General features: G+C 34.9%; 2 protein-coding genes across 3 annotated transcripts; one reads left to right on the forward strand and one right to left on the reverse strand.

Annotated features, from left to right (window-relative positions):
* The first annotated feature begins 1947 nt into the window (after positions 1-1947).
* On the forward strand, positions 1948-17136 carry LOC113099651 (prepronociceptin-like). The gene is made up of 3 exons (XM_026264539.1): positions 1948-2050; positions 12166-12318; positions 15314-17136. The coding sequence occupies exons 2-3, from the start codon at positions 12196-12198 to the stop codon at positions 15902-15904; spliced, it is 714 nt and encodes a 237-aa protein (XP_026120324.1). The 5' UTR covers positions 1948-2050; positions 12166-12195; the 3' UTR covers positions 15905-17136.
* A 382-nt stretch (positions 17137-17518) lies between these two features.
* Positions 17519-25775, reverse strand: LOC113099650 (zinc finger protein 395-like). Of its 2 annotated transcripts, none has more exons than XM_026264537.1 (10): positions 25445-25775; positions 22731-22964; positions 22431-22618; positions 22250-22356; positions 21108-21301; positions 20915-21015; positions 20584-20815; positions 20353-20451; positions 19695-19813; positions 17519-18897 (listed from the first exon to the last, which is right to left on the reverse strand). In XM_026264537.1, exons 2-10 carry the CDS (start codon positions 22872-22874, stop codon positions 18786-18788), a joined length of 1296 nt encoding a protein of 431 aa, XP_026120322.1. In that variant the 5' UTR covers positions 22875-22964; positions 25445-25775; the 3' UTR covers positions 17519-18785. The 2 variants fall into 2 exon arrangements, with proteins under 2 accessions (XP_026120322.1, XP_026120323.1); XM_026264538.1 differs by having other exon boundaries at positions 25336-25775.
* Between the last annotated feature and the right edge of the window lie 1597 nt (positions 25776-27372).

Genomic DNA, 27372 nt, shown 5'->3' on the forward strand with positions numbered 1-27372 from the left:
AGCTAATGTTTCCATTAAGTTATGATAATGCTATTTCTGAATATTCTCTGTTCAGAATGACTTGCTTTTAAAAATGTTTCTTGGTTATGCAAATGTTAAGGGGACATTATGTGAACACAACTTTTGAATGCCCTCTGAACATTCTGAAACAAGTAACACCAAAAAGTGTGAATATTCTAAAATGACTATGAATGAATATTCCATTAGCGTTACTGGAAAAAAGTTTGATTAAAACGTGGCGCGAACTTTACCAGATTACCTTAGCCAAAGTTCCCTGCTAGATGGAGTAGTTTTCTAGACGCCTGTTTGACTACAAGCATTTAGAAATTAGAAATTAGAAATTAAATTACTATGATTGGACAAAAGAAAGAATTTAAAAAACACCCTGATTTGATTTTTAAAACTCTAGATTCTTTATATTGTTTTTCACTTTCTGTCAATCACTTCTGGCATACTTTTAGTTTTTAATTTTTCTATAAAAACAGTCTCAAAGAAACTGATAAATTAGAAAGAAACTCATAAATTAGAGAAACTTCCCAAAGAAAACTCATAGCCAATGTGTTCAAATCTGCATAGAATATGAATTTACAAGATTCAAATAATTTTTTTGCTACTAAAAGCAACTATCTTCACAAAGAACAGCAAGTAACACATTGCATTAAAGGGACAGTTCATCCAAAAATGAAAATGCTGTCATTAATTACTTGCCTTTTATGTCATTCCAAACCCGTAAGACCTTCATTCATCTTTAATACACGAATTAAGATATTTCTGATGAAATTCAAGAGCTTTCTGACCTTACATAGACAGTGATGCAACTGACATGTTCAAGGACCAGAAAGGTAGTAAGGATATTGTTCAATTAGTCAATGTGACATCAGTGTTTCAAACCGCAATTTTAGGAAGCAAGAATACTTTTTGTGCAAAAAGAAAACAAAAATAACAACTTTATTCAACAATTTCTTCGTTTCTATGTCAGTCTTCGATGTGCGTTCACTAGAGTACCACTGATGCACTAGCCAGCATTCGTACATGTAAGAGAAGAAATTGTTTCCTTTGAGCATACAAAGTATTCTCATTGCTTCATAAAATTAAGTTGGAACCCCTGATGTCTCCTGGATTATTTTAACAATGTCCATACTGCTTTTCTGGGCCTTAAAGATGGTAGTTGCATTGCTGTCTATGCAGGGTCAGAAAGCTCTCGGATTTCATAAAAATATCTTAATTTGTGTTCCAAAAATGAACAAAAGTCTTACAGATTTGGAAAAACATGAGGGTAATTAATTAGTGACCAAATTTTTCTTTCTGGGTGAAGGTGAAATTTTGAAGTAAAAAGGCACAAATATTATTTTCTTGTGACCTGAACATATTCAAATAATCTTTGTTTTCTTTTCAACTTTGACAGTGTATAAAAGACCTATGAGCATTAAAAAAATTATTTTCTTTGGCTCTGTCTCTCAAGATGTTTGGTTTAATATTCCTAATTTCCATTGTTGACCCTTAAATTCATAATTTAAACTTTTATTGCTTGATCGATATTCATTTTAACTTTCAGACTGCAAATTAAATATTGAGAACAGCACAGATTGAAATTTAATCCATTGCAATGCCAATGGTCACGCTTTTTGCACACAGCTCTCAAAGCATCATTATTGTCTTAGAGCATCGCTTCATCAGAGGATGAATGGACACCGGACACACTGGAATTAGTCTATGGGTATTTTGGGAAAATGTTAGCTTGTATTTTTAGTTTTCTAGTTTGTTCTTAGTGACTGCAATCTTTGACGTAGAAGATAAGTATTGACGTCCACCCATCCCAATACGTAAGTCTTCTCCTGTGTCCTCTCTCTCTCTCATCCCACTCTCGCACACACACACTTGTAAAACAGGGGGTTAGGGGTTGGACCACAGGGAGGGGTGTGTCTCTATAAGACGACCGTGCAACAGCATCCTCTTAGGAAACAAACAGAAGCAGGCGATAGGAGAATATAACCGCCTTCAGTTTCAGCAGATCTGCTCAGGACAGGTGCCTGAACCGCACACAGCTCAGGTAGGCTAACTCAAGGGAGAAACACTTTAGATTCACATCAATTTACTCCGGTCACTTTGCACAAATCTGTTAACTGATTATTTGTAATTTAGCATTGTGCAATATAATGTATTTTTCCATTAAACTTAAATTACTCATTTACTCATCCTCTTGTCCTTCCAAACCTGTAAATAAAATACTTTCTTCTGTGTTATATCTTCTTTTGAAAGAAAGTGATTCAAGTTTTGAATGGCATGAGGGTTTAACTGAGAATATTTTCTAGTTGAACTTTCTTATTAGATCAGGAGTTTATTTTATCAGTAACTATTCTGTACACTTTTATCTGCAATTATTTAGTTGACTGCATGCAAGAAGTAAAAATAAAAATATTTCCACAATTAACTGGCATAAAGAATCAAATTATGTATAAAAGTTATGGTTTATGGCTGTTATACATCTTCTCAAACCTATTTATGTGAATGACAGGGACATATTTTTCACTTTGCTTTCATAATTGTGTCATCGATTGATACATAGTGAAATCAATGCATTTCTGTACATGGCATAATCCAGGCTACTATAGACCCAATTACATTTTAGGGAGAAATTTACTGTACTCTGGGGTGTTTAATAAAGCTAAGAGGAGCATTGGCAGTATTGTGAAATATTTTTGAAAAGGAGCTGACTTTTGGTGCATAGAACGCCTGGCACTTGCTCCATTCATGGACCATTACCATGTAATTTTCTACTATCTTTGTCCAGTGCCTACAAATGTCTTATCTGCTAGAGTTAGTTTGGATTTAGTGCTCAGGTTTCATAGTCGTTCTTTAATTCCACATGAGGTCATTTTGAATTAGCCTATAAATATCATGGATCAATTCTGCCTTGGGTAATCCAGAATGTAGCTTTCTGATGTTGCACCTTGCTGGATAATTGTATACTTGTTCTATATCCAAGAGTGTCACTAAAAGCTTGGTTGGAGCTGAGATTGCAAGAATTGTGGCTATGATCATAAATAAAAAGTGGAAATATTATTTTCTCAAAGAAAGAAAGAAAGAAAGAAACACTGGCTGACTTAAAAAAAAAAGTGTTTAAAAATGTGATTCCTTCTATGCAAATTTCTATTGATTCCTTCTATGCAGATTCTTAATTTTGTATGTTATATAAGAACATTACATTTAGGTGATAATGCCAATGTAATGATGTAATGGTGTAATGATGCCAATTGCCTAAGTTCCTCTTTTTAAAAATATGTAAATGCAAATCCACATGATGAATAATATACATTTTCAAAAGTAAAATACAAAAATCATTAAGGATAGGTGCAGCTAGGATTTTAGAAGTCAGATTATTCCTTTAAAAAGGCCATGAGGTAAACGTATCGGCTCATCCAAAACTCATGGCACAATTTTAGCCATTATGAAATTGAAACCTGATTAGCTGTCCTTGCAGTGCATTAAATTTCCTGATGCACAAAAAGCATAAACATAAGCATAAAGCGTAAGCATAAGCAAAACATATCAGCATAATGAACGGAGAAATAAATAAATTATATATATATATATATATATATATATATATATATATATATATATATATATATATATATATATATATATATATATATATATATATATACAGTACTTATTAAGATTAAGTGACCTAATAAATATGAGCCACATGTTGTAAAGTATTTTCAAATAGCATAAATTACCAATTTTTCACATATTAATATTTTTTTTAACCTTTTTTGTTTTTTAGATCGATATGAACAGTACAGTAGATATGAAGGATATAGGCATTGAATCCTGAAAAAGCTTTGTTCAAAGATGGATGTGTAGTGCAGTGCAGTGCAGCACTGATGTGACTCAGATTTATTATTTCTTTCATAAAACTAGTTATCTTTATACATTCTAAGTATATTATCTACCATCCACCAGTTTCCATACTTTTTTTTACCAGCTATTTCAATCCAGGCTTACATCACTGTTTGATACTGGTCAACGAAAAGCAATGTTAAACTGCATTGGTATGAAGGACTGCACTGCAGGAGGAGTTTGTCCTTAATGATATTTCATCAAGGAGTTTCTCTGTCCTTAGAGTCAGTTTAACAACTGCATTCTGTACAGCAGATGAAACAATTACTTTCACATCATAAGCATGGAAACAACCTTAAGCTTTTTGATGAGATAATCTATTGTTATGTCATGCACATCAATGCAAAGCTCGTCCTGAAGGCTTTGTATAAGTGTGGTGAATCCATCTATCCCAGCCACTGATTATTTAGCATCAAAGAAACAGTTGTGGTCACTGGGCGAATTTTCCATTCAATATGTGGATGCATTTATCTACTATTGAGTTTGCAGGTGTATGTGCACAAATTTGTCTTTGACCTTCATGGGCTGCAGTGGCCCTACTGAGACATACAGGTGAAGCTGTCAATCTGTGTGTTTGCCACTGATTTGAGGTTTTCATTATTTCAGGAGAGATCTCAACAACACAGCTCAGATTGGATCAAACATAAGAGATCACAATATAAAATTCAACATTTCTCATCAGATTCTTCTAAAGCCAAAATATTATCCACCTTCAATATGAAGCTCTAGACTCTAACTGTACACCAACAATTGTTCCAATGGAATTGGAAAGGAATTTAAGGAGAAACATAAATGATCCTTAAGTGAAGCCTAACAGAGACACACCAATGCTATGTAAGAGCAGCATATGAGCAATAAAATGTTCCTCGGGGGTGTTGTTCCATCATTTTTCATTTCATTGACAAGTTTATAGCCAATAATAATGACACTTTTACACATCAACTATTGGATACTAAAGGCTCTTAGCCTAGGTTAATAGCGGATTAGTAATAATGGTCATTGATTTCTTCTTTTCAAACTTATCTAATGTGTCATGCTTGAAGGACACTGACATCATTAATCCAAACCAGGTACAGCAGTTAACGTCATCATATCATCATATTCCACTATTTCTTTAGTTTATGGTGGTAGTGTCATATTTCTCTATATGTCATCGGAATTACGTATTTACAGCAGTTTCTCTAAGCTTTCCATCTCCAGTTGCACAATTCTGATCTAATTAAATACAGCAGTGGGCTGTCCGTCTCCGCCACTGAAAACCCCTATGGTATTTAACTTTGATTATAATGTGTTTGATTAAGAAATGAGCTGTGCAAATCAGCCCCGTTTACCTCTGGAGTTTAATTTAGTGTTTTTAGACAACCGTATTTGGCATACATTGAAAATCTCAGGAGATAACACATCTGAAATGATGTACAATATCTACAGAACAGGAGCAACTGGTGATGAAGACGGGAAATGAACCAGAACATGGAATTCTTTCCACTTGCTATGTTTACCAGACAATGTCTGTCATTTCTCATCATGATACATATGAGTAATGACCGAAATGCTTCATTGTACTCATTAGAAGACAGTTCACGGGGTCTTATCTCCTTTTATCTAATTGGAATATGGAAAAGAAGCTGACAGTGGAAGATGGATTTAAATAGGAAATGTATGGGTGAAATTAACACTTAAATTGTGTTTAAGCTGCTCAGAGTAGACTGTGTGTCTGTGTCAGATTCTGCATAAAATCCATACTAAGGTTATGTCCACATGAAGCCACAGCTTTGCCTATCAAATTACCCCCCCCCCCATCAGCATCCAAACGAAACCCAGAAACCGACACAAAAAGATGTAGCATATATGCCAGACCAGTATATGGCGCTGTAATTCTCAGTTAACACTAAAAGCGGAGAAGAAGACTTGGACTATGCGCATAAACCTTGTGCGTAGTATACAAACAAACGAATGAAAACACAAAGCTGGCATTTTAAGATTTATCTATTCTGGGACCCGGTTTAAAAAAATATCAGTTACACTCTCCCAAAACGCCTGATCCGTGTGGACGAAACGCCTATACGACACAAAATGTATGGATATATAGCTAAAAGTGTGGACGGGGCCTAAAATATGCTGCTCTGATCCACCTATCCTAATGCTGCTATTCAACTTCAAATCCAGATAAAATGAAGCTGAGTATATATTTAATTTATAGTAACGTATTTTTAAACATTTTAATTTTTTTTTTTTTTTTTGGAAACCCACTTCAGTACAAAACATGAAATGGATTACTGTGAGACAAAATTTAAAATAAGGACTAAAGCAACATTGTGAGAGATGGTCATTTTGCAAGATTTAGTTTTAATTATGAATTCAACAGTGAGCTATTAGTCACACTGTGCGTGTAACAAAGGGAGTTGTGATGACGAAGTACAGATCCATTTGCAGGCTTTATTAAAAGAGTGTAGACAGAACATGCACAGTAAGACACCAGCAAACTGGTTACATTCAAGGCACAGGCAAAAGGGTAATCCTACAAGACAGGCAAAGAAAAATACATTATATAGAGAATTTATACAACAAAGAATGAGAGATGCTGAAAATAAATATAAAAATAAGTTAAACAATATTTTACACGTATGTAGAAAAGAATATTATAGTAAATTGATGAATAAAAATAAAAATAATATTAAAGGAATATGGGACATATTAAGCAGTATAATTACAAACAGTTCTGGGCAACAAAGTTATCCTCATTATTTTATTGATAACAACACTATAAAGGACAATATGGCAGATGTGGTTAATAGCTTTAACAATTTGTTTGTGAGTGTAGGAGCAAATTTGGCAGAAGATATACCAGATACATTGTTATCTGAAGATTGGAGTGAAAATTGTATAGAAAAGAATCCTAACTCAATGTTTCTTACAGAGCTGGAAGAAAAAGAAATAATATATATTTTAAATAATTTTAAATACAAAACATCAACCGATTGCAATGAACTTGATATGAAAATTGTGAAAAAGGTAATTGAGGGGATCTCTAAACCAATAACATATATCTGTAATCTGTCATTTCACACCGGTGAATTCCCAAACAAAATGAAAATAACGAAAGCTGTTCCATTGTATAAAACTGGGGACAGACACAAGTTCACAAATTACAGGCCTATTTCTTTATTACCACAATTTTACAAGTTATTTAATGGATAGGAAAGTTGGGGGAATACTCATCGTCGTGCTTGGATATTACTTGTGGTGTCCCCCAGGGGTCAGTTCTAGGTCCAAAATTATTTTTATTATATATAATGATATATGCAAAGTTACAAAGATTGTAAAACTAGTTCTGTTTGTGGATGATACAAATATTTTTTTTTTTTTTTTTTGGGGGGAATTTACAGGAGTGGAGACTATTACTTCAGCCATTAATAATTTTAAACGATGGTTTGATAGAAATAAATTATCGTTAAATATTAATAAAACTAACTTCATGTTATTTGGTAACTGTAAAATTAGTATACAAGTCCGGATACAGGTAGATGTGGTTGATATAGAATGGGTTAATGAAAATAAGTTTCTCGGGGTGATAATAGATGATAAAATATGTTGGAAATCTAAAAAAAAACATGAACATAATAAACTTTCAAGAAGTATTTCAATACTGAATAAAGCAAAACATCTTCTGAACTACAAATCACTCCACATTCTTTACTGCACAGTGATATTACCATATCAACACTACTGTGCGGAGGTTTGGGCCATAAGGATGATTCATGTATACATTCACAAATTTATTATTTTTCAAATCAAAGACATTGAAATTTACTGATCTTGTTTTTATTCAAACTGCACAAATAATGTATAAAGCAAAAAATAACTTACTCCCTGGCAATATTCAACAATTGTTTCTTAATAGAGAAGGGAGATTTAACATTAGGGGTGAGTGCAACTTGAAACAATTAAATTTAATTAAATTTAATTAAATAAAAAAGTTTTGTGTTTCGGTATGTGGAGTGAAATTGTGGAATAGATTAAGTTCAGAACTTAAACAATGTCCAAGTATGATTCAGTTTAAAAACCACTGTAAAAATATGTTTTTTGCAAGGTACAGAGAGGAAGGTCATTGATTAGGTGACAAATTCATTTATATATTAAAAAAAAAAATTCTGGTCAACTGGCCAACTGGTTAATTATTAAAAGTAGTGAAGAAGGGGTAGGACTGAATAAGCTTATGCTTCTTCCTTATCCTTTTCAGATATGTATAAGTTAAAAGGGGAAAAAGGAAAGAAAATAAAGATAAAAAATTGTATCATTATGACTATAACTGTTTGTATTTTTTTATGTTCGAAATAAAGTTTTTTCATTCATCCATTCAATGGTCAGGACAGGCAGCAGTCAATCAAAAACAAGGTAAAACAGACAGCAGGGCTAGATTATATCGCCACCTGTTGGCTTGGCATGCTCTTTACAGTGCTTCATAGCATGCTTTTGCGTTTTCATGGGGATGGAGATTTTTTTTTTCAAATGAAAGAAGGAAAAACTCCATTTATAAAAATACCAGTGTACGTCTGGACATGGCCTTATAGTCCTACTAATGTGAGACAGCTTTGAACTGATGATGAGATCTGATGAGTGACAGGTAATGCAGTTGATGAGCCCGGGCAAAGAATTATGGGAAATGATGTCCTGAGTGAATGGCAAGGCCCTCTAGAGGAGTTCATGGGCACTACAGTTGTGATATAAAGTCACAAACACACACAAAAAAAGAATTTGTAGTTACAATGAATAGAGTTGTAATTGTAAGACATAAAAATATCACTGGGAGAGTAATAAATATTAAAAAACAAAGTTGCAATGGAACATGAATTCACAATTAAGAGAAATAGTTGCAATTGTGAAAAAAAGACATTGTGCAATATATTGCACACTTTGAAATATAAAGTTGGAATTCTGTGATGTAAAATGATATTGTGAGATATAAAGTCACAATTATGTGAAATTACTTCACTATTAAAAGAAAGTTGCAACTGCCAGATAGGCTAGTTGCATTTGTCAGAGATAAAGTCCCCTTTATATTTATTTATACACTGAGACAGAAATAGGCTTCCATGTTTCATATTCAATTTCATATTAAAAAATATTAATTTCATAAGTTTATTTATACAACTGTAATTTCTGAGTAAATGCATTTATGTTGCCTCTGTGCATTATTAAACTGTTTGTGTAAATAAATCTTAAATTTTGTCACAAATCACTAAACGCGCTGCTACTGTTGGAAAGATATGAAGCAATGACATTCTGTAAATAGAGCACTTAGTCTTTCATTTCAAAAACTGAAAAGCTTTCTTATGATATAAAACACACAGTTTCTCAAAGTGCATCAATTTCCTCCCACTTAGTCAATGAGAGATTGTTCTTTCCTTTGAGTAAATGAGATAATTCCAAAGGTCACAAGTTAAATCACTATGTCTATCTTGGTTAAGTCTTTTTTTATTACATAATTGAGTTAGTTAATTAAATCTTGAAGGCCTGTCAAGCTCTGCATCCCACATGTGCGTATGGTTCCGTACAAACCATAGTGAGATTAAGAACTTCTGGGGCACTTGAGGTGCACAGAAAACGTGTACTGTAATCTAAATTTAAATGAGAAACTTCAACCAGAAAAATAGCTGATGAAAAGGAAAAACTGTAGTTGTAAAACAATCCCCACTTGAAATATCACCTCTAAACAATGCACCCTGGCCTAAATCCATTTAGGTTTGTCATCTTGTAGTTTCTGAGAAAAAGTAGATAAATAAATAAATTAAGTAAAAGGAGTGACAAAAATCAATATCCAGTTCTTTCCCTGCTGCATAAAGTTGTGTGTAATTCACTCACACACTTATAATTATGTGTCTTTCCTTGTCTGTTACTCGTACAGTGACTGAATTCAATAAAGCTCACTCAAGGGAAGCCTATCGATTCTCTGTGACTTACACCTTTGCTTTTGTTCCTGGTGACACCTTCAGTACAAGTGTAATGCAGGTGAAACTGATTTATCTTGAAGTTGCTTCTGAACCATGCAACTGATGGTTTGGTGGGTAGCACCATCAGTGCTGAAACAATACATTCATTGGTGCTTTATTTGATTGACAAGGCAGCTGCAGAATAAGGTTATTTTTCTTAAAGCTTTGGCATAAAAAGGAATGAAACACTTTATAGTAATTTCTATTGTTTGCACTAATGTGGTGGCTAAGACTGCTTATAACAAGCACAGTAGCTCAAATCCTCCTCCTCTTGTCCATTTTGCTCCCATTATGCCACAAGCACTAATTCTAGCTTCAATTACTACAGATGATGAGTTTTGCTAATGAAGTACTGGCAAACGCTAAGTCTGTCTCAAAAACATTCAAAAAGTACCTTTACATATGGTTAGCTGCTTTTTTTTTGACTAAATCTAGTTTAAGATTATGTGAGGGATAATGTAAATTTCAGACAGTCATTACTGCAAAATAATCTCACCCTGAAGGAGTTTATTTTTCCAATAATGACCTTCTGACTGTACATTACACTGCTCATTAAATGGATGCTTGCCAAATAAACAAATAAATGAATGTTAAATAATGAATTGAGATGAAACTCTGTTATTAAATGAATTTATCTTAGATTATCTTAAAGCTTCTGCAAATAAAACCAGCCCATTACAACGTAGAAAACAAGTAATCCTGCAACTACCCCAACACTGAAAATAAAACATTTATAATAAATTATAATTAACCTGCTATCATTCTTTTTTTAGGTATAGCATATTTTGCTCTATTTTCAATTCTCTCTAGCAGTGAGTCTCTTTCTGTTTTTTTGTTTAATTTTTTTAACTGCATCTCAAAGGGTTAATGCGTCAGTTTCAATGACCTCATAGACAGCGTACCGAGATGTAGCACCATTGTGCTTTGGGCATCCCGAGTTCAAGTCCCGTCTTGTGGACCTTTCCCAATACCCCCACACATCACCCACTTCATGAATAAAGGCATAAAATGCCAAAATAAATTAATACTTTTATTTAGCAAGAACCCATTAAATTGATTAAGTGACACTAAACACTTTTTCAACGTTTCCATACAAATTGTAGACTGTCTTCAACATTGATTATAATAAGAAAGGCACCAGATCAACATATAAGAACTATAAGAACTGAAGGATAATGGGACAAAAGACTGGAGTAATGATGCTGAAAATTCAGCTTTGCCTTCAAAGGAATACATTACATTCTGAAATATATTGAAATAAAAATAAAAAGTTATTTTTATATATATTTTTAAATTGCAATAACATTTCACAATATTCATGCTTTTACTTAAATTTTGTATAAGCATCCCGATCTCATGGCAATTCGTACATATTTTACAAAGTGGCGAATTCGTACGAGAAAAATTTGTATGTTTTGTGAAAAATCGTGTGTATTTCACAAGGTCGCAAATTCGTAGGAATTCGTACGAATGACCACCCCTAACCCCACCCTGAACAAACCCCTCACAGAAAACGTACGAATTATTATGACCTTACTCACGACTTTTCTAATAAACCACCTCATAAAAAATTTTAATCATAGTTTGTTTACATAACATTGAAGTAATTAAGGTAATTTACAGTTGGTTATTTTTAAATGTATTAGATTTGAGGCACAAAGACGGCTACTTATGTTGCAATTGATTAATCAGAACAGAAGAATGCCAGAAATACTCTGTTATTACTAATATATTGAACTAACACATACACATTAGGGCTGCACAATTAATCTAATTTCTAATCGTGATTACAATTATGGATGCCACAATTATGTAATCATTCAAAGAGCCAATTAATCATTCGAAGTCCACTTATGTTATTCAATGTGCTTAAGAGTTTTTTCTTTCTATGTGTTATCTTAAGGGTTTTTCCCATTATTAAATTTTTTGCTTAAGTATAATATTATAAAACCATTCATATTTTTACTTTTTTATAAATTAAATAAGAAACCAAACTATAGAAGAGCACAAGTGTTTTCAGCTTGTTTATTTTCATATACAAATATGACATGTAGTTGCATCAAACAATGGTATAAACATCATTCAATATAAATTGTGATAATCCAATGTAATAATCGCAATTACAATTTAAAGGGAATAGTCGACAATTAGGATTTTTGTCATAATCGTGCAGCCCTAACACATATATTGTTGTGGTAAGATTTACTTCCAGGAATTGTAACCTATTTTCTTTCTCACACCATCATCTCTGTCTCTACTCTCCCTACAGACTGCACTTCAGCCGTTAAAACACTGCGTGATGAAGACTCCACTGTGGACACTACTGTTGCTTGGACTGTGTAACCCAGCATGGTGTGACTGCCAGAAGGATTGCCTCTTCTGCAGCCAAAAACTGCATAATGAATATGCCTTCAACAACTTGGTAATTCCCTACAGTTTCAATCACTTCACGTAGGAAAGAATATCACAAATGATATCTCTTTCTATCTCTTCTATACAGCAGTGAGTTTAAATGGGGTGCAGTTGGAAACTTTTGCATAGCCTCGTTTTTTCCCCCCCGAAAATAAATACCCTAATAATCTCTCACGTCTTGTCTAGAGTTTCTGAAGAGATCCCAACAACACCATAGATTGTGCTCAGATTGTGCCAAAACTCTTTATAAATTTTTATTAAATTCTCAAACAGAATATACAGGTTATGCCCAGCATATTAATTTTACAGCTTTTTGTTCTTATATACATCAATAACATTTTACTCAGAAAATACACAAGTCTAGTTTTATATGTTACCCTGCACAGATCTTCTACAGCTTCCTGAATTTTATTTCATTTTCTGTACTGTCCAAGACCTATGGCCTCAATTGTATTGAATTTTCCTGAGACACGCCATTAGTTGGCATAATTATAATGATCATAACAGTGGAATGTGGTTGTGTTCTGCAGCTGATTATAGCTCCAAGGAGGAGGACATACTGTCTGATTCATGTCAATAACACGCATTTGAGGGGGAAGACGTGCTAATTTGGTTAAAGATGTCCCTTTGACTCAAAACAGCTGGGGTGATTCAGTTATCTTGTTGTGTAATTAAGTAGAAACCCAATAACATCATTCGGCAAGGCTGCTTACGGAAACTGATGGGCCTGAGTAGCCCTCCATAATGCAGACTCTCCCTGAGGTGTTCTTATCATTTTTCAGCATGAATGAACAGTTATATCCATTTCTGGTAACTAACCAACTCCATCGAAACTAAACTTTTAATTTAAAACGGTTAATTCATTCCACCACATAACAACTCACGCACATTCCATGTTAACGCACGATGGTCATGAAGTTCAAGGAAGTAAGACTATGCAGTGTTGCCAACTAATTTTCAGGTGAAGTTGCTAAATGAAAGTCAATTTGTTGCTAAATCATATTGTGATGTCATTGCGTGATGACGTCATTACGTAATCATGATGGAAAGTTGTGTCACTACATCCAATCTAAACAAAATCTATTTTATATTATGTTTATTTCGATTTGTTTGTACAATAATATAAATACATAATATAATATTAAAATATAAATAAATATTTTTAGATACAACATTGAACAATAATACTCTTAATCAGTCTATTAGTAGTTAGTATGCTAATCTACAATGTTAAAAAAAAAAATATATATATATATATATATATATATATATATATATATATATATATAATTTTTTTTTTTTTTTTTTTTTACATTCTGCATTATATTTTGTGTTTTCGGGTTACAATGGATAATGGATAATATCCTGGGATTGTGAATTACTATAACTTTTCCATTTGTACATTTTTTTTCTTACAGTGTACTAACTGATCAACAAACGGAGGTACAAGCTACTAACGTTGTGTATCAATTAAATTGAACAGTTGCAAATAGCAATTAGAATGTAATTCATATGATGTGTGTACTTCTAGGCATCTAAGGTTTCCACTTTTTGTGTAATTTAGATGGAAAATATGTGCTTTTTATAATTTGAGTCACTTAAACCAAGTTGCCAAAAGTTGGCAAATAAATGTTAAAAATAGCTACATTTGTTGCTAGGTGCTTTTGAAAAATAATAATAATAATAATAATGTTGCCATGGTAGTCTGAAAAGTTGCTAAAGTTAGCAACAAAGGTGCTAAGATGGCAATGCTGAGCCTTTGGGCAAACCTCTGGATTAACGTTAGAAGCTATGGGGAAATAAAGTTAATAACAATATGCATTAAACATGTAAACTGTTGGCATTACAAACCAGTGTGTTCATAATTAAGATAATACACTAAAATAATATGGTAAGACACACCATTTGAACAAAACAAGCAGTTCTGTACGCATTCCTATGCAAATTATCAAATAGGCCACGCCTACCCGATGACGCAATATCTGTCACGCTGTTCTGAAATCCTGTACAGCTAGAAATAGTAAGCAAGCAAATGAGAAAGGGAGTAAGACCTATAAAATTTACAAATGACCACGCCCATTTGTACATGAAGAATAAGGTGGATATGTTCTCATTAAATTCACTTTTCACAAACACTTTTGAAAAAAACAATCTCTGCTCCAGCATATTCACAAATTAAACTGTCTAATCAAGCAATATCCACATTCAAGAGAGCAGTGGTTCCAAACAGCCATCGCAAGTGTGATATTGCTTTCATACAGTAAAATAAACCGTTAAAAATAATGTAACATTGGGTAACTTACATTTTACATACATTATTTCCAATTACAGTTGTCTAGTTTTCTGCCGCCAAAAAAAATTATTTCACACGAAGCCAAACAAGATCAACCGTTGCCATTACCTGTTTCCTTATTGATCGAATCAGTGTTATGAACGAATCGACTCGATGATTCAATGATTCACTTGTAACGTGCAAAACGAGTGGCAAAAACAAACTGCCGTATTATTAAAATTAATTAATAAAATTAATGCTGTATAATTACTTACTAATTCCCCTTTTACCTCAGTAATATTTCTTATTGAGACAAAAAGGGGTGACTTAATTTAATCAATCAGTAGAGCTATAGTGTCAAGTGTTTAAAAAAGGGAGATGTTGAAAATCTTGATAATATTTTTATATATATATTATATTTTTTAAGATATTTGTACAATAATTTGTGGTAAACATGGACGATTCTGATGTCATATAGCTTACTTTGCAATACACTGCTAAAACCAGGCTAAACCAATATATTGACTGGTGTCCAACAAAGGCCAGTAGACTAGCTACTGAACACCCATTTGTCTTGATAGACAACGCTTAAAGCAGACAGGACCAGATGAGATAGCCTAAATGATTTCTGAAAATAAAGTTGCCTACAAGACAGGTGCACCTTTATGTTATAAATGTTGCTGTATTAAAGTTTGATTTTGACAGTGTAATGCGTTTGTGTGTCTTTGTTCAGGTGTGTCTGGTGGAGTGTCATGGTAAACTTTCTCCAGGCGACACCTGGGAGATGTGTCGCAGGACCACTGTGGAGCAAAACCCAAAAGCCTTGCTATCGGTTGGCTATGGCGTGCTGAAAAGAGCGGAAGAGGAAGCGGACACCTCTCTACCTGTGGACCAGGACGATGGCCAGGGTTCTGAAACCCTCCAGAGGTTCGCCCACATAACACAAGCCTTGGGAACAGATGATCAGGACCAAGATATGCAGCTCAGTAAAAAATACAAGTTCCTGCAGGTACAGTCAGCACAAGAATCTGAAGAAGAGCGAGATGGAGATAACGAGACGGAAGGCGATGAGGAAGAGGCTGCCGTCCACCTAATCAAACGCTTTGGAGGCTTTCTCAAAAACAAGTATGGCTACAGGAAGTTCATAGACCCTGGAAGGTCTTTGCAAAAGAGATATGGGGGTTTCATAGGCGTCCGCAAATCTGCCCGTAAGTGGAACAACCAGAAGCGTTTTAGTGAGTTCCTCAAGCAATATTTGGGCATGAGTACTCGAGCTAGCGAGTTTAATAGTATGTCTGCTGATGTCACCCAGCAGAATGAGTAAGCCTTGACCTTTAAAGCGAATAAACTTACCCAGCAAACCATTCATAATGCTCATTCGAAAGATATCATGCACGGTTCTCCTCAAACACAATAGTCCCACAGGGTTAGATGTGGATTTACTCACCGAAGCATCTAATCTGTGTCAAACAAAGCTTACATATATAAGCTTGAAGTTTGAAGAAAACTCTTCACATTCAATTTGAGACATCTATAGATTGCATAAGATGATTGATATTGTACATGATGGCCCATTTAGTGTAATTAAACATTGTGCAAAGACCATTTTGAAAACGTTATTGGTTCCAAATTCATCTCCTTTTCGACACTGACACCTATTGGCCAATGAGAGTTCCCATAATGAAATCTCCATGAAAATACTTGAAACTGAGATGAAATATCAAATAGAGAGGTAATTACTAGGCAAAATAGAATTATTAAAGAATTAGTTCACCAAAAATGAAACATTTGTCATAACGCACGCAAATTTATGTCATTGTCAGCTCCAAATGGAACGTAAATACGCATTTCAGTCTAATGAATGCATGAGAAACAGACTAAAATGTAAGTTTTTAATTTTAATCTTAACCAAATTTTTTCTTCCAAATCTCATATGCATGCACTGAAACCTGCAATTCTGTCATGTGCTAACCAATTATGAATCAGTTACAATCTCAAATCTATTATATGGCTTTAGAAGACTTGGAATATAGTGCACAAGTCATATGGACTATTCTTTATGCCACTTTTTGGAGCATAATGGGCCATAATTTCCAATCTTCTAACGTTGAATGCAAAATTCAACCCGATCAGGAAAACATAATTTTATCAAGTTGCCATTTTGTATGAATTTGTACACAGTAAATGTACATTTCTTAAGACCAAATAAGCATGAAGATCCACCCCTGAACATCACTGGAGCGTAAACAGATTGAACAAATCATACAAATTATTGTCATATTTATTGTCATAAGATAATGTTGGGAAAAGATCAGCTTTAACAATCTGCTTAATATCTCTTAAAATAAAATGGGGTCTGAATGATATGGGCATGAGTAATTGATAGAATTTACATTGTGGGTGTACTGTTCTTTTATGAGGATTAAGGAAAGCTAATCTGTTTACGGTCTCTCCCAAAAAATAAATAAAGCCAGATTTTGCATAAACCATTCTAGCAAAGACTCATCACTGTAATATGCCTATACAAACAACAAATTCTGTCATGCACATGCACACAGAGTTTGCATCCTCATCTAACAGTGGGAAACCTAAAGCTTTCATTTTATTTTTTTGAAACTGACAAAGTTGATTTTTATTTGTGCAGATGAAATGATGTATTTATGCAAACATTGCCGAGTCATGCTTTTCCCTTTATTCTAATAATAAAAATCATGATGTTGACTTAATGAACTGTACATAGTAACTGAACTATGTCAATAAAATAGTTTACTATTTTCTGTGGCTTGTCATGCAGCAAATGATTGTGTGTCCTGAAGTATTTTGTTCATTTGGATTTCAAACTTGTAATATTTCCCATCAGTTCTTCTTACAGCATACTGAAAAGCATTCCACCTTTTCATCCTCAAAAGGACAAATATTAAAATTAAACATTCTATGGTCATACTTGTTTGCACAAACGTTTATTTTTTAAAAAAGGTCTGAAGCAACATGAAGTTTCATGAAAAGAAATTATACTTTTATCTTGAACAGCTCTAGACTTTTCATAAAAGAAAACACTTTGGAAGTACTTTTACTTGAAAAATGTACAAAAAGATTGTTTTCCACGAGGTTCATCGAGTGTCTCTCAGACTAGGATGTCCTCAAACAGAAAGGTGTAAAGATTTACGGAGATCTTCAGGGTAAGGTACATTCAGATTTATGTTGTCAAAGCATCAAGCTTTGCAAAAGATGTTGAGCTACACATAAAAAAAATATATATATATGTATAGATGTGTTCAACAAAGAATTTGGACCCAGTATTAAGAGTATGAACCAATCAAACAGTTTGTAACATGTTTAGCATAAATGGTCAACAGATTGATTTTTGCAGAGTTGTATATGATGTATTATCTTGCTTGCACACTATTTGGCAAGAACACAATCCAAACAGGTGGACAGCCAGTGAGCAGACTGGGGCAAAAGCACAAAAGTAAACGAATAACTGTATCAGATCATGCATGTTTACACAGAAAAATCCTTAATATTGATGTGACAAAAGTGAATCGTCTCATTCCACAGAAGTATAACCTGTGACACAAATACACAGATAATGACATACGATTTAACACATCGCAGATATCAAAATCGGAATACAAAATGCTTTTTTCCTTTTCAAAAGTTTGTTTGATAAAATTTTGCACTGGAAACCGAAGAAAGAAAAACTGCATCTCAGCAAGTAAACATGGCAAACATGAACAAACGTTATATGCCATTAATAAAATGTATTCCTCTTTCTTGTTTATCTACAATTAACCATAAGCTGCCAATTAGGCCCTTGAAAGCAATGGACCACGGTAAAGACCTCCTGTCTCATATCAGTAATTACGTTGGAATGATAGGTAAACTTTCCATCCATGTCTTATGTCGACACTGTTTACATCACACTATACAAAAAGTAGATGGCTGCTTGTAAAAGAACGTCAGACTTCATCAGTTCTTGATTTAAGAGATAGGAAGACTGCATCCTTTTTGCTTTATCATTCTTCCAGCACCTACATGGTTCCTTAGCACAATTCAAAAAACACATAATCGCGATAAAAAGTAGAAAAAAAGTGTTAAGTCACAAGGTGCTCTTTTGGTTTCTTTGAACCATAGTTCCAGGTAAGATGCCCTTTTGGGGGTCTCTGTAAGGTTAGTGTTCTGTTTCCATCGATCTAAAGAAGGAATCAGTCGAGGAATCTCTGACAGGCCTTTTTCCAGCGGCAGGCAGTGCACCACTGGTCTCGGTGTTCAATGCCATACACCTTTCGGCATTTCTTGGCTTCACCCCGAATCCTCCTAATAATATGATAGAAATTCAGAGTTATATTTGACATCTAATTTCAACACAAAACAATAAAAATTGCTACTGATAACATTTTAAAGGTGAACTATGTAAATTTACATTACTGTTCATAAGTTTGGCTCCAGTATGACTTATTTATTCAGCAAGGATGCATTATATTTCATCAGAATTGTAAGTGAAGACTTAAGAGTGTTACAAATTATTTTTGGAATTCAATTTCTTTTGAACCTATTTCTGAAAACAAAAGTATCACAGTTTGCAAAGAAAGTATTAAGCAGCACAACTGTTTTCAACATTAACCCTATTCAGACATTAACTGTTTCTCATGGGGACGCAAGGTATTTTCAACATTTTTTAGGGGTCACTCGGTGGTTTTATTGCCATCCGAATCCAGAACGCCTGTGTTTTTCCTCCTACCACATGTCTGAACTGGACTAGAATTAATCCATCAGAATTGAAATCGTGTACAAGTTTTGTATTTAGTAGTTTTATATTTATTACCACAATGTTATTTCTCTTTTCCTTTTCATTTTTCCCTGCCCACCCAATCTTGGTTACGTCAACAAAAAAGCCATTACAGGTGGAGAAATGTACAACATATTGATGGAAAAAATCATGAAAACTATTTTTTTTCTTCAGAATAATTGGTAGTCATCAGTTGTGCATAATAAAGCCAATCATTTTCTGATTTCAAGATCAAGTTTTTTTTTTTTTTTTATTCCAACCTTAAGTTCATAAATTATAAAGAGTAAGAGATTTAATAATTACTAAAAACACAAACTAATCCCACCTTGAAGTGCAATGGTTTCTTGGAGGTGAAACACTGGCAGGATGTGGCCTGAAGGTGGCATTGTTATTTTGGAGCCACTGTTCACCAACACTAACTGAACGACGGCGGAATGGTGAGCCCTGGGGAGCAGAGAAAGAATCCAGACCACCATTAGTCTAAGAATGACGCACTGCAGATTACATTACAGCTGCAAACACTACAGTACAAACAATGCATCAATGCAGCAAACCTGTGAACTGTTACATGCATTAAGGCTAATACATGACACCTTATTTCAGAAGATATTAATCAGCAAGCAAGATGTTTAAAACTAAGCAAGCAATCTCAAAATATGCAATTAAGATTTTTTGCATTATTTTTTTTATCCTGTGTTCAGACAAAGAGAACACGGTGTCCTCAACTCCACTAGATGGCACTGCAATAGCATCCACATTTATTGTGGGCGGAACAAAGGACACAAAAACAACATGTGCATGTCCCTCCCATTTCCAGTGCAAAAACACAGAGCGCCTTTGAGACCATGTGGTGCTTTGTATGATCTGAAATCCTCAGAGAAAATGTTGCATAAGCAAACCATCAAAAAGCCCTCTTTTAAGACCAATGTGCTGAGATACCTCCAGCCTTGTAGATGAAAATGGTGAATGAAGCAGACTCTCACCTGTTTGCTTTGGTGAACTGTGAGAGATGGAGTCCGATGACAGGACACTGGAACAGACACTGGTTTGCTCTGAGTGACAACCTGAACGGATGGAGGAGCCTGAGGAACGGACATCAACATTTTAAACAATCCTCTATGTTTGTTCATTTATGTCAATTTACTTGTAAGTGACATGACACTGATCCTATCTTTGAAGGAACTACAAGTGCGCCACAACGTCAAGCTTCATACCTGGTAAGAGTGCTCAGAATGGACCTGCCAGAAGCTGCCCGGGGCGGACTGACTGAGCGGGGTGTGCTGAAGCATGTCTGGGGTGGAGGGAGGTGGGGGCGTGAGCCGGCTGGGACTGGATGGAGAAGTGCAGAAAGGCCGGTGGCCACCAGAGGGAGTTGTTTGTTCCAAGTCCTGATAGACTTCAGTGTAGTAGAAGTCTTCTTCCCTTAGGGAGTGCTCATCACTTTGTCTGCATAATACACAGTATGATTACGATAAAAACATCCCAGATTGTAACATTGACTGGTAAGAACATGTGGTTGTGATATTTAAGGCTTGTGATTCTTACCCAAGATGAGAATTTCTAATGTGACGTTTGATGCCCACTACTGTGGTCAGAATCTTTCCACAATTTGGCCACAAGCACCGATATGCAACTTTTACAGAGTTCTATAGGGCAAAAAACAACGAAAAAAAAAGATGAGCTACATTCTCCGTAAACCAAACCCTAATATATTATTTTATTAGGTTTTACAATGTACCTTGCGTTTCCTTGGCATTGGCTCGTTGAACAACACTTGATCTAGTTCCATGTCCAGGCCTTCATCGACGACAGGGGTGCTCTTGTCCACCTCTGCGATGGGTGGGGATGGGGCGGGGCTCCCGTTTCCATGGTCGCAGCTCCAATATCCACCATCAGATGGTTCGATAGCACCATTTTCCATTCTACACAAAGCTAACACAAACAAAAATAACAGAGGTGAAGGAGAAGATGTGATTCATCTAAAACGTAAATGTCCTTTAAACCAGTGGACAAGTGTCCAACATGTTAATTATGAAAAATTTTAAATAAAATCTTAATTATATAAATAAGTATGGGATAATACAAATTAAATAACTCATACTATATAAAATGTAAATGCACAATAAATTATAATGTATAAATACACTACATATTTTTTAAAAAATTACAGAAATGAATGCATTTATTGAGCACAAATCCCTTAGAGTTTATCAAAAGAGACAGTAAAGACATTTATAATGTTAGAAAAGATTTCAGTTTCAATTTAATGCTGTTCTTTTGAATTTTTCTTTTCATTTAGATTCTTAAAAAATTTGTTTTTTGAAAATTTAGAAAATTCAGCTTTGCCATCACAGGAATAAATTACATTTGAAAATATATTTTTATATATATTTTAATTATATATATATATATATATATATATATATATATATATATATATATATATATATATATATATATATATATATATATATATATATGTTTATTTATATATTTTTTTTTTTCAAATTGTTACAATTTCACAAAGTAAAAGTTTTTACTGCATTTTAAATCAAATAAATGCAGCCTTTGTGAGCATACAAGACAAAAAAAATAATTTATATAGTTATTTTATTCAGAAGTTTCAAAATGTGGGTTTAGTCTGGTTAACTCTGGTTAGAATCTTTCAGGAGTTCTTAAAAATGATAAGCAATCCTGTACTAGCTCCTTCGTTTAGACTCTAATAGAAACTGTTCGTGTAGCTGTAGGGATTTCTTCTTGGTGACTAACACCTATCTTAGTGAGCGCCGAGTAATCTCAGCTGGTTTATGCCGGATTTCTGCATTGCATTGCTGCTTGCAACTTTTCAAAAAACAAACATTAATGTAATGCTCTACTAACCTTGAGTTGCACTCCCTGGAGCCGAGTGTTGGACGACTGGACTGCACGACAGACTTGTAAGCACCATTGCAGCCATAATTTCATCCATGTCCACTGTCTCAGGACTCCTGCAGTGTCAAAGTAGAGTTATAATGGAGTGTTTTTCAGATTCAAAAGCTCAGCATTCGTCATTCAGACATACCTTCTTGGCACATCAATGGACGAGGAGACTGAGGCGGTGTGACTGGTCGTGGGGCTCGTCCACACGTCTTCCAGCTTGCGATGAACGTGCTGGTTGAGCTGCGGCAGGAAGATAGACACTTCATTGTCCACGTGGTTATGCTGTTCGACCACACCTCCACATTCTTGGCCGCCACAGTGCACATAAACCTAAAAATATATCAGGTAAAACACCATGAAGTAGCAGAGCACACCATTGCTGGCATTGTGTACCACAAAGGAGAATTTCATATTTGATTTAATCTACAAGGATAAAACCCACCTTTTGTCCCGGGTAAAGCTTGCTTCTGTGAAGCCCACTGTCTGGGCACCCATGGGGTCCCGTTTCTGTCAGGCCCTCTGCTGAGGAACCACACACCAGGGTGCCCAGTGGGGACCGCTTTCCAAGCCTGTTCTTCGGTACCATTTTGCGATCCTAGCACCGTGTATCTTCTCGACTGCTTTGAAGAACTCCTGATGGAGATTCAGCAGCACTATTCAGACAACGAACAGGAAGCTAAGAAGAGAGAGAGAGAGAAAAAAAATATACTTTTTGGACCACTCAGCACATTTTATTGGCAGAAAGAGCGCCTGATGTTCTGTAGATAGCAATTATGTACATCTCATTTGGTGGTTTTATTATGCCCGAAAAGTTATCTCCATTTGGACACCCTGCTGTATCAGCACTGGAAATTGAAAAATCAAACAGTCGACCAAAAGTTCTAACCAAACAAAAAAGCATTTATGACGTAAAATCATATTTAATACATATATAGCCTATGATTAAATAATATATCTAAAAGTGCACCATTACAAATGAATTACATTTTCATTTACATTTTATAAACGGATGAAAGCCAGGACACTGGTGTTTGTGCAAAATATTAGTATAAATCTCAACATTGTTGTCACTTGTTCAATCTGATCAGTGAAGTCAGTCTGAGTCACCAACCATCGTTATGTGAAACATCCGGCAAATAAGAGTCAAATGGTTAACACATCACAGGACGAATGACGCAAAATTAGAAGTTTACGTGCAACTATGCACAAAGACTCTGAGTCATTGTCAGCACAGAGCCAACCACGCAAAAACTACTTTAAACTGATGCAAGTCATAAAATTGCTATGGTCATGCTAGGCCCTCTAACCTCAGAATATTCACCCAAGAGTTTAGCAGAAAAATTGAGCATTATTACCAGCTGCTGTCAGGTATTAAGTTTCCTATTCCAGTAAAGGATGATTCAAAGTAATTGTAACTGACTGAAGAAAAACATTTCCTTGGTTGCCAAATACTACACATTTGACAGCATGAAAGAGAGAATACTTCTATTTTTTATTTGGAATTCTGTATAAAGTCGTAATAATAGAGGTGAATGTGCTTCATCCAAAAATGTTAAATACTGTAAACAAGTGAATAAGAGCTAGATGCTAAAAAGTAAAGACATTTCTAATCGGCCCTAAATACTTCGGTTTCAAATAAATGATAACTTTCATTCAAACATCATAATCCTGAAAATTTTTAAATTTTCTGTTTTCAACACTTGGTATTAAAATAACAATATAACTGGTAGGCTATTAGACAAGTGAATAACAACATAGCAGAAAAATAATGTGCAGATGATTAAAATGACTTAATATTGTGATTTGACCTCTTGTTGACATATGAATGCTGCACAACATGCAGTAGTTAGAATGTACAGTAGGCTATCCAAAGCAGATGTGAATGATTAAAATGTTACTGCTAGTTTTTTGAGTAATAAGAACGTACTAAATTTTTTCTCGATTTTGAATTAATTTTTTCAACCATCCTGCATCAAAATCCCTTTTCCTTTCGTAAATCGGTTAAACAAAACAAAAAAATCGCACTCTAGATACATATGCTGTTATAAAAACGGAAGAAAAATAAAATGTGTCTGATTGAATGGTTTTGGTTTTTAATGGTAAACGAACACACATTCATAACTAGTGCTAGAACGTTCCATTTATTTCCCGCTAATCGGCTCTTTGCAAAGAACCGGTTCAAAAAAAACGATTCAGCAATTACGTCATAGCGTAATACGTCATTGCGTGTTCCCTAACACACCGGCGTGGCATATAGTACATGTTTCTAAAAAGATTCACAAGACGCCATGCAGGCACGTAGCACTATTTATTTAAATAAAGGTGATTACTGTGATTTAATCTAACTTATCCCATTCGTTCTGTTAGAGTCACGTTCAAGAACAAAGTCAGTTAGAACTTGCAACTTAAGTTTGCATTGAACAGTCTCAGGCGCTGATACGTTTTTGCACGTTTAATACAATATTATTTAATAAACAAAATTGGCCTCGTATAAACTCACATACAATTATAAACGTTTTAGTTGCTGTTTGGCTATTAAAACAACTCGTGTCGGACATTTTCGAAAGACAGCCAGTCCGATCACGTTCAGACCGGTTTTGTGAACCGGTGCAATCAATTCATTGAAGATAGATCTAACTCAAAAGAACCGTTCGTTAAAGATTCGCTCATTCATAATATTAATAACAGCGTTTGAGTTGCTCCCCGCATGGCGACGCGACTATGCACAGCAGATTATCATCTAGTATTCATTCAAAGCGTTAAATGCTGTCTTTGCAAAACTGACCAGCATGTAGCAGCTGGACAGTTAATCTCTCCCAATGCCAAAAAGTTCGTTTTTGCAGATTTCAATGCCGAATTAATGATCCAACTGGACTTTTCCCCCCAGTTATTCTCGGAAACTGTTTTTCATAACAAATGCAAAAGTTCACAGTTGTGTTTATAATGAATTTTTACAGAAATCTAACACAATATTTCCCCTAAAATGTTTTAAACGAGACACAAGTATCAAGCCTTTTCAAATAAATTCACTATAATAATGCACTAACCTCAAGTGCACCGAACAATGCAGTCTTGATTGAGAAGCACATAGAGCAACGATAAGACACGAATGCATTAAAACAGGAGAAAAACTTTCAATGAACGCTGCGCACGTACCTTCGCCAAATTTCAACACACCCCCTTTCCACAAGGCTCACTCGTCGCTCTGACCGGCTGTAACTTGAAATTTTCCTTTTTCAGAGCCCAGATCGGCTTGCGTTTAGGTATTCAAAATCCCGGACTGGAGTGGTGGGGTTACACGAAACTGTACATGTTTGATGAAGCACCAGACCGTAAGAACATATGTCTGTTCTAATCTACAGTGTTCACTTTACATGCCATAGACGATGCGAGAGTTTGTTTGATTTAGTTTTAATTCGCATTGCTTCCGTCTCCACAGAGATGAACCGTTCAGTGTAATCCGGTGCCGGGTTTTTCTCCCAGCGGCTTCTAGCGGGCTTCTGCTTTTGTAGTAAACAACCTGACCATGTGGTAGAGATCTCGATGCTCATTGGCTAAAAACCGCTTTCCAGGACACACGCCCTACAATTCCAACTTGTTTACGCAGAAGTTGAGGAAGGGTCAAAAAAGAAACACAATGGACACACATAGCGCACTGTATTTCACGTACTGCCACACCACTTTCATTTAAACTCTGCGGATTTGCATTGCTCCTGTAAAATGCATTTGAACAGTAATGCATAGAAACAACGTGCAAATAGCTGCATTGTTGCATACTTTGCAAACGTCTCCTGTATATTTGTTATATTTCTATGCTTTTGATTTCATGATCTGAAGTGTGCATTAAATTTGCAATAATTGAACAATCGTGTAGGCGTGAACCTGCAGAAATATGCAAAGTGCTGGATTTGTTTTTGTGCATATGCACATCGTGCTCCTCGTGGTTAGTTGATGTTGCACGTTATGCATTTCCTTCACAAGTTTAACCTTGGGGTCAGAGTTGTTTTCAGTAAACAATATGCTATAAATATATGCTGTTATAAAATATGCAACATACAACATGAAGTGATTCAAAGACAAGGATTTGCCAGAGTAGTCTTCACGTTTTCGAATAACTCAAATTGTTTTAAAAAACTGATTAATTTTTGACAATGTGCTTTGGAACCAGAAAATACACTTGGGGGAGGGGGGGGGGGTCTTATTACAAACGAGAGTTAATTCATTGTAATAGTTTGCTATGAGAGGGTTAATCTATATATTTTTATCTAATAGTAGGTGTGTTGTCTTTGAATGTACAATAGAAAGCATCTTAGATGCTTAAGTTCAGTAGCTGTGTTTTCTTTTCTTTTTTCCTTTTCCAGTAGCTATGCTTTCTAAAGGCGGAGGGTATGAAAGGGTTACATAATAAAAAGCTTTCCCAGTCTGGTGGCATCGCCGCGCGCCATTGGTCGATCGCTGTGACGCAGCTCCCCACGCGCTGCGCTCGTGCATCAGTTGAGGCCAATGAACGCGTACGTGCGCGAAAGCACATACACGTGTGCTAGAACTTACAGAACCCGCGCTCTGCACGTCGGCCACAGAACAGATCTTGGTGTATTTCCCAAACTGCAAGAACAGGCGTCACGTGAAGAGGGGCTTTAAATCCGACAGTGTTTTTTTATTTATTTTTTATTCGCCATTGAACGTGAGTATCAAGCGTTAAAGAAAATAGGTCAAAGATCATAGGTCAAAGAAATAGGTTTATAAATAGCCTGTATATTTAAAAGATGTTGTCACTTCCACGATTTCAACGTTTTGGCAGCTACTTGTGACTAATACATATAGAAATGTGTTAATTTTAAATAAATGCATGATGCAAACTTTTAGTGCGTGAATTGTATATTTTCACTGTGTATTAGTATTTGTGTGTATATTTATAAGCAAAACAAAAACATTTAATAACACACTTTAAGAATTTATTATATGAGGCATGCAAATATAAGATCTTGTATCATCAATAAATCCAAACTATGCTTAGCGTTTACGTATCAGGTTGATTCATGAGATTTCATTCATTTTTAAAGAACTGGTTAAAAACATGAATC

The sequence above is a fragment of the Carassius auratus genome, unplaced genomic scaffold (genome assembly GCF_003368295.1).
Source record: "Carassius auratus strain Wakin unplaced genomic scaffold, ASM336829v1 scaf_tig00216989, whole genome shotgun sequence".
Lineage (NCBI taxonomy): Eukaryota > Metazoa > Chordata > Actinopteri > Cypriniformes > Cyprinidae > Carassius > Carassius auratus.

Coding starts and splice junctions, on each gene's coding strand:
- LOC113099651 (XM_026264539.1), top strand. CDS start 12,196: ATGAAGACTCCACTGTGGACACTACTGTTGCTTGGACTGTGTAACCCA. Junction 12,319..15,313: donor AATATGCCTTCAACAACTTG/GTAATTCCCTAC, acceptor GTCTTTGTTCAG/GTGTGTCTGGTGGAGTGTCA.
- LOC113099650 (XM_026264537.1), bottom strand. CDS start 22,874: ATGGTACCGAAGAACAGGCTTGGAAAGCGGTCCCCACTGGGCACCCTG. Junction 22,357..22,430: donor TCCATTGATGTGCCAAGAAG/GTATGTCTGAAT, acceptor TTGACACTGCAG/GAGTCCTGAGACAGTGGACA. Junction 18,898..19,694: donor AGAAACCATTGCACTTCAAG/GTGGGATTAGTT, acceptor TCATATTATTAG/GAGGATTCGGGGTGAAGCCA.